Genomic DNA, 17153 nt, shown 5'->3' with positions numbered 1-17153 from the left:
TTCCAGCTTGGTCATGCTCATTCAGCTTTATTTCAGACATGCAGAACTATGGCACAGTAAACCAGTCATACAGTATAAATGTATAAACATGAACATCAGAGTGCCAAGATCGGTGCATACAAGGGGGGCAACCGCCCCGTTCATATCTTGCAGTATATTGTAAACATAATGAGGTTCAGTAGAGTCCAAACAGGAGTCATTTCAGTTATGACAGCACGCAAAGCAAGATATCACACTATGACTGCAGAAAGGCATTGTTGTGATACATAGACATGTGCCTAAAATTCATGTAAACAATGTACGAAAACAGCTTATACGTCTTCCTACAGCCACAAAACTCTCAAATGGGAGAAAAAGTTAATGTTTTGTTAATATTTAGTTTTGAGAAACAGGGCAGGCAGTGACGACATCATGGACTAGAAGTGCACTGATGCCTTTTTTTCTGATCTTGTGTATTTGTTGTTGTGTTTAGTGAACCCATATGTGTTTTTTTCTTTTTTAATTTATTTGCAAGTTGTAGTTTTATCCAGCTGTCTGCACAAGGCAGGAGTGCACCACTAGTTTAGACTATGAGAATATAGTTACTGACAGCCTGACACAATAGTGCAGTTTTTATCTTTCTTCCTCAGATCCTGAGTTTCTGACGTGATTGGGCATGAGTGTAGCCAGAAAAATAGAAATGTCCTGCCCTTCTTTCTTTTTCTTTCTGTTTTTTTTTTTAGGTCCGTAGCAGAAAACAAAACAAACAAAAACAAAACATTAAGTCGTACTTGAGAGTCTCTTCGTCTTGTTTGTGCTTTTTCATCGTCAAATTGACATCCTTCCTCGTGTGAAAATTTGAGATGACGTAAAAGAAGACTCCTTTCATCCCACTTTTCATTGCTGCATCTCTGAGAGCAAAACAGACAGAGGAAAAAGTTGATATACACAGAGTTACACTGAGATTTCTGTGTGTTTGTTCCATTTCTTCCTCGCATACCTATTGTAACCGCTACGAAGATGATCACAGCCACACCCAGCACCATTGCCAGGGCGCTGAGTAACATAGATAGACGCCCATACTTTCTCGCTCCCTCAGCATCCCCTGTCTGGAGAACAGTCCTCGACTAACGGGAAATGGAAGGAGATAAAATATAAATAATTTAAGAGCAACACAGTTGCAAAACAGTAGCAAAACACCTGGATTTACAGTGTGATTTAAAGCACGGAGAAAAATGTCTATGGATAAAGTAAAAGCTAAATAACTGCGCGGCACTCACCACATTTGCATACCACAAGGCACAAATATTGAGCGGCCAGCCGGGACAGAAACAGGACAGCACGGCGAGCCAGAGGTAACTCGGGGGGTCGGTGCCCGGTGGCACCTGAGAGGGCAGCTGTCCCAGGAAAAGCCGGGACGAGGATCTGGGTGGGGCCAGTTGCCCAACGGAGCCCGATTTAAGAGGTGATCTGTGTCCGTTCTGGTCCGCATCCAGGGAGCGGACACTCCCTCTGATGTTCAGGGAGAAAGAGTCAGATGGTTTGATGTTGCTCTGCCCGGTGGGCTCGGTGGTTGCTGTGCTCAGTAGCTTCTCCGTGTCCTGGAAGCCGGTGGGTATAGAAACTTCCCTCTCGCCAAGGGCGCTTTTCCCAAAGGCAGCATCAGTGTTAATAGCCATCACTGAAAGATAAGAAATATCTCCAAGTCGGATTCTCTGTCTGGCCGAGCCGCTTTCCTGTGGATGGAGACGCTGAAGAGTTCTTCCTTCAGATCTTGTCCATTGGGGGTCATCAGATTAAATATTACAAATTCAGCTAGCGTAAAGGCAACCTATTTAATTAAGCAGTCCAACTCCATCAAAATTTCTTATTGATGAGCGAGATGTTATTGATGTCTGAGCTTCTCTCACGTTTAGTTGGCGGTGAGCATCTGGACGCAAGTCTCGTCTCTTACCCCCACCCCCCTGTATTATGTAGTGAGGTATTACCGCATCCCCTACTTTTCTACAGCACATCCCTAATGCCGAAGCCTACTTATGCACCAGGCGATGCGTGTGACAATGCAGAAACAACAGCTAAACCCGTTTTAAGTGAACGCGCGCGGTGCGTAAAAGCTTTCCATCTTTCCATGTGCGCATGGGGGCAGCAGTTGGATCAGCATATCGAACACTATGGAGGGTGTGTGGGGGAGAGAGATGAGTGGAGCTGGAGCAGGGCGGACATTGAACCACAAGCCTCTAAACACATACACCACCTGCTGACTCAGACACTGGTTGTATTCTGCCATATTAGAGCCTGTAACGGCATCCCTGCAAAGAGCTCCCCAAATTTAACATCTGATCAGTCAAGAATCAGTTGAAGTGTTTTTAAATAAAATTAGCAATACTCGAAGTGCTAGTGCTTTCACGTCTTATCTTATACTTTTATTTTTTATGTTCTGTGTTAAGCACATTGAGTTTGCATATAATGAAATGTTCTATGTGCAATATATGCGTGTGTGTGTGTGTGTGTGTGTGTGTGTGTGTGTGTGTGTGTGTGTGTGTGTGTGTGTGTGTGTGTGTGTGTCATTGCCATAGAAGCACAAGCAGTTCACTTATTATGGATGCTAAGCTATTAATGGGTAGGACGTCAATTTGCTCTCCAGACAGCCTCGGATCTGGGTGGCATGGATTCCACAGGATGTTGGAGATGTGCTTTTGTGATTGTGCTTCATCAGAAATGATAACAATATGCAGATTCTTCATCTGAACATTGCTCCTTCGAGTCTATTGTTGCACTGCATCACGTCCCAAAGGTTTTCTACTGGACTCACAGCTGGTAATTGGAGAATACACTGAACTCATTGTCGTGTTGACGAAACCACTGCAGATGACTTTTGTTTCACTCAACAGTGCAGCATCATGCCGAAAGTATCCCTTTCGCTTCCATTAAGGGATGTAAATGGTCTGCAGCAATACTCATAGGCTTTTTATTTCAAGCCATAATTATTACGGAGGCACAGAGTGTGCCAGGAAAGAAGCCTGGACTGTTGACATGAGGCACGTTGACTTCATGGATTCATGTTGTTGGCAATCTGAGCTTATCCTGAAGTGCAATGTTTTGCCAGCCTTCACCTGTGCGGTCGACCCACTGCACCCTCAGATTTCGGTTGTTGGTTCACAGAAATGGAACCTGATGTGAACCTTTCCTGCTGTTAGCCCATTTGCTGCTAGACACATATATGCTGTGAGCCAGAGATGGTTTCTGGGCAGCTCACCACAGTAGTAAATATTAGATGTCTGAGTTATTGTGGCTTTTCAGTCAGCTCCATCAAGTCTGGATATTCCCCTGATCCAGACTTGATGGGAAAATGAGAAATACTTAAATCAGATTGGTGCTAATAATCCTGTCCCCATGCTAAGCTTCTGACCTATAGCTGCAGGATTCTGTGCCACATGATTGGCTGGTTGGACAGGAGATGATGTACAGGTGTTTTTATCAGGGTACTTGAGTATATGTACTCATTACTGAAACTGAAAATGTTACTTGTCATAAAAAGTATGCCAGTGCAATAAATGAAAATTGGTGTAGGGTCCAAACATAACACAAAGTGTTGACTTTAACCTTAATTTAAGGGGTCTAACACAGATTATATTATGAATGTGCATGTATGATTACACTATTTTTGAATTCAGATTGTATTCATTTCACAGTACAAACAGTAAGAATATCATGTAATAATCATGACATACTGCATGTTTTATAGAATATACCTTGTAAAGAAATTCTAAAGAGCCCTCTGAAAACAGTGTAAAAATAGAGTAATGTTCCTTGAAGGTGTAGTTAACTATAGTATGTAGTCATTTCTCTTCATATGATACAAATTGTCATCAAAATTTCATTATCTTAGATTAATCACCCAAAAGTTGATCACCTATAAAATAACATGTATTTGCACATGGATGCATCTCCATTAATAATCCACTGTTGTAATTAGGGATGGGTACCGGTGTCCGGTGCCATGATGGCACCGGTTCTGACATAAACGGTAGTAACCAGACCGAAAAGCAGCGCACATTTCGGTGCTTTATTTCGGTGCTTTTTTTTCCTGAGCTGTGATACACTTCTAGCCAATCATTTTACGTTTCCGAGGATAGTAGGCGGGGCCAGGTACGTACGTTCAGTTAGAGCAGAGCTACAGATTAAAAATGTCCAAGGCGAAGAGGTCAAAAGTCTGGCTGTACTTCACAGCAAAATATGAAAACTCAGCAGCCTGCAACAAGTGCTTTAAGCTGATACTGTGATACTGTAACACCTCGAATCCGATGAAACACCTGGCGATGCATAGCGTTTTTTTAAAAAGCCCAGAAATGCGCCGTATTTGATAGCTTGCTGCGAGACCTCACACTGTGCACGTCGGGTGGGTTGCCAGTTATCGGACCCGGAGCAACATCCCCCAAAAACCCGAAGAATAGAGTCCTGGCCCCTAGCCCTGCCAGTGTAGCAGAAATGATGAGGATGATGATGGCAGCAGAAGCCGTTCTTCTCTGCGTGAGTCGCTTAATGTTGTTCGAGTGTAATTTACGTTGAGTAGGCTAACCACGTTATTACATTAATGCAGGTAAGGTGAACTAGCAAACATGATCATAGCTACATGCGACTGTCCTCTTGTTTGATGGCAGATACTCCCTTCACCCTGGACAAAAAGGCTAAAATGACCAAAGAAAAAGTGGGAAACAGCTGAACATGAGAGGTTTTTGGACAAAGTTTGTGTTTTTTTTCCATTGTTTAAGCACTGCTTCCAGCCAGGAGTGATACCATATATGCCCCATAGCTGCAGAAAAGGCTAACATTGTTATCTTTTTACAAAAAAAAAACAAAACAGCTGAACATGAGAGGTTTTTGGACAAATTTTGTGTTCTCCATTCTTTAAGCACCGGTTCGAGCACCGTTTAAGCACCGGCACCGTTTCAAAAGTACCGATTTGGCACCGGTATCGGATAAAACCTAAACGATACCCATCCCTAGTTGTAATGTTGTTGAAATATGAAAAAGAAATATGTCAGTGTTTGATGACTTCTTTACTTTTTCACACCTTTCTGAGATTTCCTTACATCATATCTTAATGCTGTTTTAAAGTTCCATACCTTGTGCAAAAACATAAATCTGTATAATGAGCAAACAGATTTGACTGGATCAGCTCATGGCAGATAACCTAACAATGGTGTCAAAAAAATATGATATAAATCCCTCGGGTCGTCTTCTGTCACACCAACCCTCTGATTTCCACCTGTCTCCCTCTCATTCACACACATGTGTCTTGCTTCTACTAACTTTTATTCATCCTTTCTCCAGACCATACCTCCACGTCTCCAGGCCTTTCTTCCACAAAGACTTCCATCACCGCTGCAAACAAAAAGAGACTCAGAGCCGATGTCTGATATAATTCTATCCCCACCCTGAACCCATCTGTCACTCCTACTGCTTACCTCACCTCTGACTCGCTGTTCTCATACATGTCCTGCACCACCTCCAGGGTGACCAAGAAATAAATGTGTAGCTAATACTGTGTTTTTTGACAGCTAGTCTTTCCAAGCTTCTTAGATTAACATATTGTGCGTGTTACTGGTTTGTCATTTAGCATGTACAGGCTAAATATATTTCCAGCGCTTTTGCTAAGTATACAATAAGGATAGTAGGAAGTTCAAATTTGTTATTATGGTCTCATGCGATAATCTTAACATACTCCTGTTTTTATTTCATTTCACCATGGTTTCCGCAGGCTTTAGGTTTCAGTTTGGACGTACCCATAGATTTGCAGACTTTTTTGAGCCACATTTGACAATGTAATCAATTTTTATCCAATTATGACGCATACACTTCACAGCGCACCCCCACCCCCCTTTGCAAATCTGAAAAATAACAAATAAAAACTAATAAAACTTAAAAGAAATAGCAATTAAAAAACACAAAATTCCTGTTTCTCGGAGTATAGAGCCGCCTGATTTTCTGTGCGCTATTTTCAGTCATGGTGGATGAAATCTGCAAAGCTCGTCACTTTCGTTATCTTGTAACTTTTCCTTATGAATAACCTTCTTCTAGCTACAACGAAAAGCCTCCCCTTCACATGCGCTGGGTAAAAACCTGATTAACCTGATCTCCTGGAGAACCAATCAAAATGTGAGACTCTGTCTCGAGATTTTGGACACGAGGACGAGGAATAAAAATGCTACCCTCACATACCTTCTATGCCACTCCTGACTCATACAGTTACTCTCTTCTCCGTCTATCATCTGCTTCTAGCAATTTCTAACATAATAAGATGCAATTCATTAATACTGTTTAAACTATATGGGTGACTCATCAGTGTACATCTGTCCTACAGTGAGATCAGGCTCCCCGTCGCTCTCAGCCGTGTTAGTTTTTGCAGAGCATCCTGACATCTGGTGGTGATTTTATGACACTGCACTAAGATCATCAAGTTGTTTGCGCTAACAACTCTCAACTTCTACTTTCGTCTTTCAAATTCCTGTTTGTCAGCGTGGAACAAAATACTCAGGATTTCTCAGCCCAACAAACCGCAGGAGCTCGTTCAGCTTTAAAAAGTTGCCAAATGTGCTGAATGTGCTTTCCAGTCATATGTATATTTGAAGTACTGCTGAAAAATTACATCAACATAATGTGACTGATTTTTGTTTTTAATCAACTTACTAACTCTGAAAGAAAAACTGAAACAACTATACATTTTTATCCTCTACATAAAAAATAAGTAGTTTGCTCTACTATACATAGTTTTTTCAATTTCAGGGCCTCTCCCAGTTTGACAATCGTGTGAGTTCACCCTTGAACACACTGTGAAGGAATTCCTTAAAGCAGCTGGTGATGCCTTTAGGCTCTGAACAACAGACATTAGGGAAGTTTTTTTCTCTTCTCTTTCTGGTTTATATGTAACAGCAATCCAATTGGGTACAAACAGTCCTGACTGAATGCCATCGTGTTGACTTAACATGAGAACAAAGACCGGGCAGTTATTGCAGATCTGAAACCAATTTGCTTTGACAATTTAGCATTTAAAGAGCATCTTAATTTACTCTGATCCTTTGATGGGATCAGCAGATACTTAAAAGCCATTAGGTGTGACACATTTTTGCGTAGTCATGTGCCTCTCTGTGAGTGTGCTGTTATTTTTGGACGAGAGAACATGCAGTGCTGGTATGCACTTTATTGTCTATAGCGTGACTGCAACAACACATCTGAGAAAATATTTTGTGCTTTATTAAAAGACATAAAAAACACAATTCAAGCAGTTTTTGGTGGGAAAAGGATAACATGTCTGCCTATAATCTATACAATGTTTCTGGTCCAATCTTACAGGTTATAAAAGTCCTCTTCAGCCAAATTCCCATCACCCGTCATCTGCTTCCTCTTCTTGAGCCTTCCGGGAGCAGAGCTGGCCAGAGCAGTTCTTCAGCTGGCAGCTTTAGCATGTGTACAGAAACATAAAGCTTGCCAGTGAAGAACTGCTGTGCATCAGCTGGTATGAAGCCGGCGAGCGTGAGAGAGCCTGCAGTGATGCACAATCCGCTTTAAGGCGCAAATGGTGACTCCTTCCTCTTTCTTCCTCTGGCTTTAGGTGCATGTATTTCTGCAGAAAGAGAAGAAAAGATTGTTTAACTTCCCCTACAAACTCCCTGCTTTAGTAGCGTGGGCATGAGGTGGCATACAGCCAGTCACACACGTACAGTAAGTGGGTGCAGTCGAATCACAGTGTGTGCAATCAGCTGTGAGTAAGTGGGTGAAGTGAGCTGATATGCAAAGGAAAAAAAGTGCCCGGGGAGATGCACACAAGATCATGCGTCAGATCACCAGGATGGACAAGCGGATCAGCGGCTCAGCTGCCTCTGCACGATATACAGTGCCAGCGAGAAATTCTTAGACATTCTTTTAGTTACAGGATGCTCGCATTCAGAGAGCAGCCTCCTGAACGAGAAAAAAAAAGAAATTTTGTCAGTTACCGTGGTTACAAAGGATGAGCGAGAAGCGCTGAATAGGAGCAGACAGCCCGTACAAGAGAGAAGAGACCCTGCAGAAGTCCAAAGAAATATTTGTTTTTGAAGTTTTAAAAAAGTTTGGGTGTTCCAGAGAACACCTGTACTATAACTCATCTAAATTAGAGCTGTCATCTAACCTAGTGGTATGTTGTAACTGTACAGCTGACTACGTGGTTTAAGCAGGTTAACTAACAAAGATAAGATTCATATCTAAATTAAAGTAACTAAACAGAATTTTCCAGCCTTGCTAGAAGCATGGTCCAGGCGATTGACTGTATATAGAAGATGGATGTAGCGTCCAGTAAAGCTGCATTTTTTCTAATGGCCAGAGGGGGCAGATCCACTGGCTATGAAAAAAGAAGTGCAACAGTGTTAAAGTCTGTGGAAAAATAATTCTTTGCTTCCTTTTCTATGATGATAGTAATACTTTTTCTCATGAATTTACAGCCTTAATAACTTTTTTCAAGTCTTAGTCCCCTTACCCAAAAGAGATTAAACCCACAGTACTTTGGCTTCTAATGTCATGTTTGCTGTTAAAACACAACTGTGACTGCAAAACCCACTGCTTAAGGTTTCCCACATGACTTCACTAACAATTGTGTGACAGCCATCTTTTATGTACAGTCTATCAAATAGTGTGTGCCAGATTTTTTCGCTGTTTTCACGTTACCCAGATGACACTCATTTGAGAAAACAAATGTCATAATCAATCGACTCAGATATTCGGGGTACGCATCTTCTGACCAGATGACAGCTATTGCCAGAAACAAAAGAAGTATTTTCAGTAGTTAGAAACTCTCTAAATATACTTTTTTTTTTTTTTGCTTTATAGGAATGGTTGAATCCTACTGAACTTTGTAGATCTACTTTGTAGTTTTGGGTGAATGGCCAAACAATGGTTTGCCATAACCAAAAACATGCATCCGCCTTGACTTCACTTTATGCAGCACTACCGAGTAAATACACTGGCTCTAGTCTTTACCCCACATTTTTATTTCTTCTCCTTTTTAATTTTGACAGTTTGTAACTTATTTCTGAATTTCACTCCAATGCAGACCCGAGGGCTTGGAAAGCGTTTCGAGCTGATGCAAAGAAGTAAATACACATGCAGAGAGTTTGAAAACTAACCACTTGCAGCCAAACACATGCGAAGTAAAGTAGCTCAGTGTTTTTCTAGCCTTCAAAGAATGCAATTTTGTGTTGATCTTAAGATACTGAGGACATGCTCCACTTCTCCCGTCGACGATGAGTAACACATGCTGCACATTCCTGCTGTAAGGAGGGCAAGAATAATCTCAGGTGGTTCACGGCCCTGTGGACTGTGCACGGTGGGGCTGTGCGGGTCTCAATCAGCAAGATTTATGAAAATGCCAGAGACGTGGTCATGGGTAGAAATCATTTTGCCTCAAACTGAGTTGGATTTTACTCAAACATCAAGTTGAGGGGTCATTTCTATGCATGCACAGAGCTTTGACATGAAATCTACTGGGTGTGCACAGAAAACCAGCCACTAGGACAGATATGCTCATGTCAAACGTCAGATTTTTTTCTGAAGTGGGTGAGTCAGCAGCCTGCCTGTTCTGACTCGTCGATGACGTGCACTGGTAAAAGTATCAGGAATGAAGTGTATTATCTTTTTTTTTAAGTACCCTCCCAATTCTGCGTCAGATATTTGATTTAAAAAGACGGCATCTGATTACTTTATTTACTCAGAAATGGTTTTAGTTCATTTGAATCTTAAAGAAAGGACTTTCACCTTTGCTCTCTTTCAGGAGTTAGGCTCTCTGTGCCCCCTACCCCAGCCCCCATCTCTCAGGATTCAGTATTTGACATTATTGCTGACCTCCACACCCCGAGCTTATCTTTTTTTGTAAACAGTCTGATTTGTTTATTTAAAATGAAACATTCAATGTGACTGGTGTGACGCAGTGCGACGATTGCAAAGAAAAGCCTTCCTTCTTCCTGGTTTGCTTCCATTTTGTCCCCACCTGTGGACTTCGCATTTATTTTTCATGACCATTTAATGGCTTTCCTAAGCCCTTCAATTGTTTTATAGATACTAAATTCCACTGCAGAAAAGGTCATGAAAGACGTTTTGTGCAACTTAAATTGTGCAATCATCAGTTTTACAGATACAATAGCCGCTGGGGGGAGTTGATTTTTCTTTAGGGGTACAGAGGACTTTTAATTAGTGCTGTGCTGTAGTTGGCCTCCAGGAAACAAAACCAACCACGTTCTCCAAGTGCGCAAGTGTATTCACTGAGAATGAATCAGCAGCAGGAGGATACATCCTGAGCACCAATGCTAGCTAAATGCTAAATGTTAAATGCTACCAGTGATTTTAGCTAAACACGAGTCGGTGTTACATGCGTTGTACCATTATTGTTTGATGGTTATCAGTGTTAAAGTGACGTCATCGCATTAGGAGAATTTAGCATGCATGGTCAGAGGTGGAACCAGTTGGAAACATTTGCAAAATGTAGCAGCTATCATGACAATCGCAGGCAAATTCACTCACTCGCCATAAGAACTGTGGAGACAGTGCACTAGATGAAAAGTTCCCTCATTAGTATTTGTTGCTGGTCATCATCACTGGGGTACTGAACAGGCTTCAGTTCACTAGGTAGCCCTCTATTTATTAGCCTGACATATTTCAGTCAAAGGTGTCCTTCACTTTCAGGAGCTTAAAGTGGAGAAAGTTTAACCCAACCACTTTGTGTCATGAGCAGTAATTTTGCCCGCATCTCTTGAATTAGGTTTCTAGCTGATTTTCTGTGGTCTCTGGTTGCCACGTTGCTGCAACTCACTTTGTGGAATTCCTTTAACAGAAAGCCTTAGGACCAGCGCTAGGTTGCGCTGTAACTTCAGCATATTATCTGAATTTGATCAATTGGGGTTAATAACATTTGGAAAGACTAGAAGGCATATATCTATTTTCTTTTATTCCATTTCTGTGTTTAGGAAACCCACAAGAAACGTGTGAGCTAGGCTGGCAGGAGTCCTGTGCACATGCTCTCCATCAGCTCAACTGATGATTTTAATGACATAAAAGCATAAAAGATGGGTGAATCTTCCAGGTCTAAAAAGTGAAGCCAACACGATAGTGTCTCAAACCTGCATTATTTTAATGGCCGATAGAGGGCGACTTCTCTGGTTTCAAAAACACTTCTAGTTCAATTGAACTCTATGGGGAAAACAGCCGTCCACTTCTGAACTTTGCAACGCTTTCTTTTTGACTTTATGGGCTTAATCACTACTTTCACGTCACATTGAATGAAAAATGAAGTCCATTTTGTACTATGTGGTCTTAGAATGGCCAGTATAGTCATTCTAATCTAAGAGACAGGAAGTAGGATTATCCAGTTGTGTGGGAATTGGCCAATAACTCAGTCACAAATTATGCTAGTCAGTGAGTTTGGACCATAGGTGCAACTGAGCAACTTTCATTCTAGTCTGACTCCTCTTAATGTGTGCGGGGTCCATGGTCTTTCATAAGAGTAAAAACTAAAACCATTATGTTTAAAGGCACTCAGTGACAATGTAAATGTGCTGACGTTTAGCCAAAGTAATTTTCACCACCTTACTTTATCGTCTTAGCATGCACGCATCAAGTTTCATGCCAGCTGTTGTACTGCAGGCTTTGCGGAAGTGCGGGATCAACAGAATGACAGACTGACAAACTGACACTGGCATCTCTGGAAACAAGCCCCTAGCAGTTAGGAAAAAAGTTTCTGAATGAAGTCAGTGAAGAGGACGTGCAGTACGAGTCCCCGGGCCACCCTCAGGAGTACTCGCAGTGTTAACTGTTCACTATGACTGCCACAGCGTCAAAATTGAAACTGAATTGCTTATTTGTTCCATCGCGTGCCACTCCCTCCACGAAAAGTGACTCTGTATTTTTATGTTAACAAAGCCAGCCAGTGTTGAGTCTCCCGGCTCTTTTGCTGTGCCACTCTTTCCTATATCTCCACTTCTTCTTCTTTTTTTTGTCTTTCCTGACTCGTCTGTCCTCTCCACCCTCTCCCTTGGTCAGATCAGACTGTCCTGCATTCCTGACATTCCTGCTGCGTATGTTAGAAATTCCATCTGGCTGCTGTGGGCTCGCATAGTCTCCTCCACTCCTTTTTTTCCATCGCTCTGTTCCTTACCCATCGCCTGTCTCTCTACTCATCTACATCTGGACTGTCCAGGCTGAGGCTTCACTGTCAGGTTTGACCCTCCCCACCCCCTTCTCTTTATTTCTGGCTGCATCATCCAAGAAAGGGAGGCAGACAGAACCGGGGGGTTTTGTCGAAGGCCTTGAGACAGGCTTATATACAGATAACAAACAGCCTAATACAAAAAGGATTGAGTTTATCTGGGACCGTCGATGTGCATTCTCTGCCACAGCAAAATGGGATAAGAAAAAGGAAAAACACAGTGGAGTTGAATGGGCAGGACGTGAAATAGAAATGATGGTTGTAAACAGGACGGTGTAAATGGACCATGTACAAACCGAGGAACTGCTGACATTTTAACTCTTTAGGAGGTTTTCTTATCAGACTTTAGCCCACAATTATGCTAAACAGAAAGAGAAGAGAAGAGAAGAGAAGAGAAGAGAAGTTACATGATATGTGGGTGGGACATTTTGCTGAAGGTGAGGAAGAGAAAACACAAAAACATACAGTGCAAAGTTGAGACTAGGTGAGACAGACAGAGACCTCTTACCATGCTTTGAGCCTACTTCTTTGACCTCTACGCTCAGGGTCGAGATAAGATTACTTCGATCATGACTGTGACTTTGCTGCAGTTATCTCCACGTTTGGAGAGACAGCGACGGGGGTTTGAATGCTGCTACACCTCAGTGACTGAAAACGGAGGATAATTAAACGTTATGCATCTGTTGCATATATCAATTCAGGTGCATTCCTTTGCTGTGGGTGTGGCCCTGCTTGAGAGTGTTTACTGTCCCAGATTGTAGTCTGTAATACAGAGTGAACATTTCAGACTGGGAATGGGGACAAAGACAGAGAAAGGGCGGTGGCTTTGGCAGCGCTCTTCATAGAGCAGAGGGCCCGTTCTTACACTCTGCTGATCTCCGTTTGCCGGACTTTAAAGGCTATCTGACTTTAACCCTGAGATCACCACGAATAAGGAGTGTAGGCTGTTTTATTTGCTAACAGGAGTGTCTGAATGCCACTCTGAATTCATGACACTGCCTGGAAATGGTAATGTGCAGCATGAGGCCTGTAAGCCTGTCCTCAGGCAGTCTGTGCCATTTTGTTTTAAAGCGCTGGATCTTTTCTTTCTTTTTTCTTTAGTGAACCTACATAACACATCCCTTCTTGCCCCATCCTCCCTTTACAAGGCACGCAGTAGGAATGAAGGGTGTAGCCCAAGTTGAGCAAGATGGCTTCACTTCTGCAAATGAAGGCAGCAACACAGCACAGGGGGAGGTTGCTTTTTTTCCTTTCTTTCTTTTCTTTTTTGCCTGGATGCAAAGGAAACAACACAGATGAGTTGCTTTTTAACGGACATCTTGTCATTGCCATGTGATTCTCACTGACAGGGCAGCTTATGTCACACTCTGGGTTGCAATGGCACAAATGCAGCTCGTGACAGTCTATTGCGCATTCCTACCGGCACACTGAACTCTGGCTGCACAATTATGTAAGACATTCTCCATCGATGTAACAGACACTACAGCAAGCTTTGCCCTCTAACCATTTATCCCATGCATATTTGCACTTTGCTTTTAAGATGTTTTATACAAATGAGGCAGGCTGAAGGGAAACCCTATACATATACATATATATATATATATATATATATATATGAGATGAGGAGACTGGAGGGCCTGGGCAGCAAGGCCTACATACGCTTTGTTGCGTCAGCAGCTTAAAGAATGTTATCCTGCTCCTTATAAACATCCAGAGTTACAAAGTCGTGTTTATAAACTCATCTTCCACTTGAAGAATCTTCCCATCTGTGCCAGATGACGGCGGGTGTCACTGCATTTCTGAGAAATGACTCGGCCTCGGTTATCCTGGTTTTCACCTATCCCCTACTTGAGCGCAGGCTTTTTCCTTGGCCTGCTATGAACTCAGCAGATTTTAAAAAGGCTTTGAGTGCTGACACTTTTTAATGTGAAGTTTTAACGCAGACATGTTGCTGTAGCCTCCAAATCCAGCTTTTGATTTGGATGGATGCGCTTTAGTTTTACACTCATGGCAGACGTGTTAAACATCAATATTAATTAAAAAAAACAAAAAAACAACAGCTCTGAACATTTTCACTAAGGCTGTCTGTGTGCTTGTAGAGGCTTTTTTTGCTCTCTTCTGTATTAATGTAGGACTAAAGATGACTAATATAATATTTGCACATTTATGCAGTATTACAGCTGCTGGCTGTAAATAAATAAAATAAATGGAAAGCTCTTGCCCACCTATGGAAATTAAGTTCTTATGGTGGGATGGCCAAATGTCAGATTTCTTTTTTTTTTTTTCTTTTTTTTTTTTTTAAATGAAATGTCAGATTTCTAAGGTGCTCATAAATCCTATGAGCTCCCCTGTGTTAGAGGGCCTGCTCTCTCTCTCTCTCTCTCTCTCTCTCGCTCTCTCTCTCTCTCTCACACACACACACACACACACACACACACACACACACACACACACACACACACACACACACACACACACACACACACACACACACAGGCCTTCACAACCAGAACTCCTAAAACATCAAATCCATGCCCTCCTCAATCTGACGACGCCGATTCGCGGAAAACCCGCAGCAGGGGTGAATTACACTTGAATAAAGTATGAGAAGGACGCATCCCCATTTGCCATTTCCACGTAAACTGGGTCATCAAGCCGCCAAAGGCTAAACCAGGCTGACAAGAGCAAGCATTCAGCCAGCAGAAACACACACACTGAGTAATACGCCCCACCTTGACCACCAACAGCAGCCGGGTCGCTCCTGCCCGCTCCGGCACGTCTTGAACGGTCCGGCGGAGTTCAGGCTGCCTCGCCCACTGCTCGGCGGAGTCCGCCTGGGTGTGTCGCTGTCTGTGGAAAAAATTTGCGTCCGCGCTACGGAAACGTTTGACAGCGTTTAAGTGTGTGGAGCACACAGCAGCAGCAGCAGCGGAGAAGACAGCGCAGGACTTCAGCCCCTTTTACACAACTCCTGCCCCCCCCCACCTTCTCTCTCTTTCTGTGTCTCTCTGCCTCTCTCTCTCTCTCTTTCACTCTCACACACACCCAGGCGAGACACACACCCGGCTTCCCACTCCGATCAGCTGGCAGCGTGATGACGTGGGCCTGCACGAGAAACGGACGTCAAAACCTGCACGGATCTGACGTGTACACGCAAGACAAGTGCATGCCGTGAGACAGCAGATTGACCTGTTTGTAGTAACTCACGTTAAAACGTCAGGTTTTATTTCCCTGCCTAAAGTAGAAAACACGCACATAAGTACTATATAGATGCTGTCACACATGCTGTATTACACGACACGCTTTCCATTAGATTATCATTACTTATGCATTTACTACTGTTTGTTGAGTGGGCGGATTCCATATGACAGTGCAGCTAATAGGTTATTGGAAATAGTGCAATGATGAATTAATTGTTTAATGTGTTTAATTACAAACAAAAAGACCCAATTAGGACAGTAAATGACGAAGTCCTCACATTTGATGCTCAAAATCATCACATTTCTTTTTGCACTCGACACGACAGTTATTGAAACTTCAGGCAGTTTTTTTCTGGTCTGTGACTAACGGTGTAATTCCCTTTTAGAAATAACAATATAATTACTAATTACCTATGAATACTTGGCAGCGGGTAATACGTCATAATGCAAAATTTACAGATGGAGAAACGTTGTTTGGGTTTTCCACCAAATTACCTAGAACTTGTGCACGACTTAAAATTACCTATAGTTTAACTATTTTTTTTCTTTCCTGTAAAAACTTGAATTGCTACCCTTTTATTGTAATGTAAAATATACTGTTAAATATCATTGCTCTGTAATTTCAGAACAAAATACAGTGAAATTCCATTTAATTCCTAATGGGCTGTGTTATGAAATGCTATCACATTTTTATAAAAAGCATAATTTGATAAGCACTTACCATAAGTTTAAAGTTTTAAAGCTACAGTTTACCTAAAAACCTTTCTTCCCCCCTGACTGGCAGGACTGTTGATCCCAGATTTTGTTGGTTTGAGATTCCCAGTTTTTGTGTCTTCTCTTGGATATAGTGGAACCGGAGAGCACATGCCTTGTTCTGCTCAATGCAACAAAAATACATTTAAAAGCAGCGTCTCTTTCCAGAAGCCCGATTACCCCAATAAATCCACAAACCTTGTTGTGCAGGAACTATTCTCATATTGGAGAAAAAAAAGATTTAAAAGCTATGCTACACTTCTGCCTCAGTTTAACTCTCTGGAAGAACAGGAATCATGACCCGTCGAAATGTGAACAATTCAGTGTTAGTGCTGATTAAGCAGGATTCCACTTTTGACAGACAACTATTTGCACAAAAGTTGTGCTGTTGTTCTATTAATACGAGTCTGCAAGAGGCCTCCGGAGACATCAGCAGGTCGAGATGAATTAGTTACCCTCTCAGTGCTGACGCACACAGACGCTCACGCAGCAGTGACTGCTTCTCAGTCCTTGCTTCTTTCTGTCTCTCTCCCGTGAACCTGGGCTTGTCACTCTGCAGCTTTAAGGTTGGTGCAGTTTGAAAAGCTGCTTCCTCACTGTCACCTGACACACTGAGGACACGCAGCAAATCCTCACAAGGCCACTTTCAAATGTCTTCTTCCTTTTTCATGAATATTTTTAGAACAGCGTTTCCCACAGAATATGAGTAAGGTGTATTAAGATGATTTTGACCCCTGTAAATTCCCAAATTCTTCATGAGTTCCTACAAGACCATAGTGACCTACCACTCAGATATTTTTTGGGAAATGCTATCAGCATTGGAAACAAAGAAAAGCCAATCTACTGTGCCACTCCCAGTGTTGAGTATGCCATAAATAATTATTTTAGGTAGAAATCCAGCCCAGATATATATTTAACACAGAATAACCCTGTTCAGCATATAAAATGATCTAAGTGCTCTCTGAAAACTGCTATACATGTCTAGAGTGCCT

General features: G+C 42.2%; 1 protein-coding gene and 1 long non-coding RNA gene across 2 annotated transcripts; both read right to left on the bottom strand.

Annotated features, from left to right (window-relative positions):
• Nucleotides 1–7: 7 nt before the first annotated feature.
• trarg1b (trafficking regulator of GLUT4 (SLC2A4) 1b) lies at nucleotides 8–2041 on the bottom strand. The gene is made up of 3 exons (XM_026182443.2): nucleotides 1260–2041; nucleotides 980–1106; nucleotides 8–890 (listed from the first exon to the last, which is right to left on the bottom strand). The coding sequence occupies exons 1-3, from the start codon at nucleotides 1656–1658 to the stop codon at nucleotides 877–879; spliced, it is 540 nt and encodes a 179-aa protein (XP_026038228.1). The 5' UTR covers nucleotides 1659–2041; the 3' UTR covers nucleotides 8–876.
• A 5171-nt stretch (nucleotides 2042–7212) lies between these two features.
• On the bottom strand, nucleotides 7213–15232 carry LOC113030991 (uncharacterized). Its single transcript, XR_003273671.2, has 2 exons — nucleotides 14941–15232; nucleotides 7213–7603 (listed from the first exon to the last, which is right to left on the bottom strand). It is a non-coding gene; the product is annotated as an uncharacterized LOC113030991 (long non-coding RNA).
• Between the last annotated feature and the right edge of the window lie 1921 nt (nucleotides 15233–17153).

The sequence above is a fragment of the Astatotilapia calliptera genome, chromosome 10, assembly GCF_964374335.1.
Source record: "Astatotilapia calliptera chromosome 10, fAstCal68.1, whole genome shotgun sequence".
In the NCBI taxonomy this organism is placed as follows: domain Eukaryota; kingdom Metazoa; phylum Chordata; class Actinopteri; order Cichliformes; family Cichlidae; genus Astatotilapia; species Astatotilapia calliptera.
Note: the sequence above shows the minus strand (reverse complement) of the source record. Positions and strands in the feature narration are given on the sequence as shown.

Excerpts from the sequence above, each read along its gene's own strand:
- trarg1b (XM_026182443.2), bottom strand. The coding sequence starts at position 1,658 with ATGGCTATTAACACTGATGCTGCCTTTGGGAAAAGCGCCCTTGGCGAG. Across the intron at positions 1,107-1,259 it reads CCTTGTGGTATGCAAATGTG|TCGAGGACTGTTCTCCAGAC; the intron begins GTGAGTGCCGCG and ends ATTTCCCGTTAG.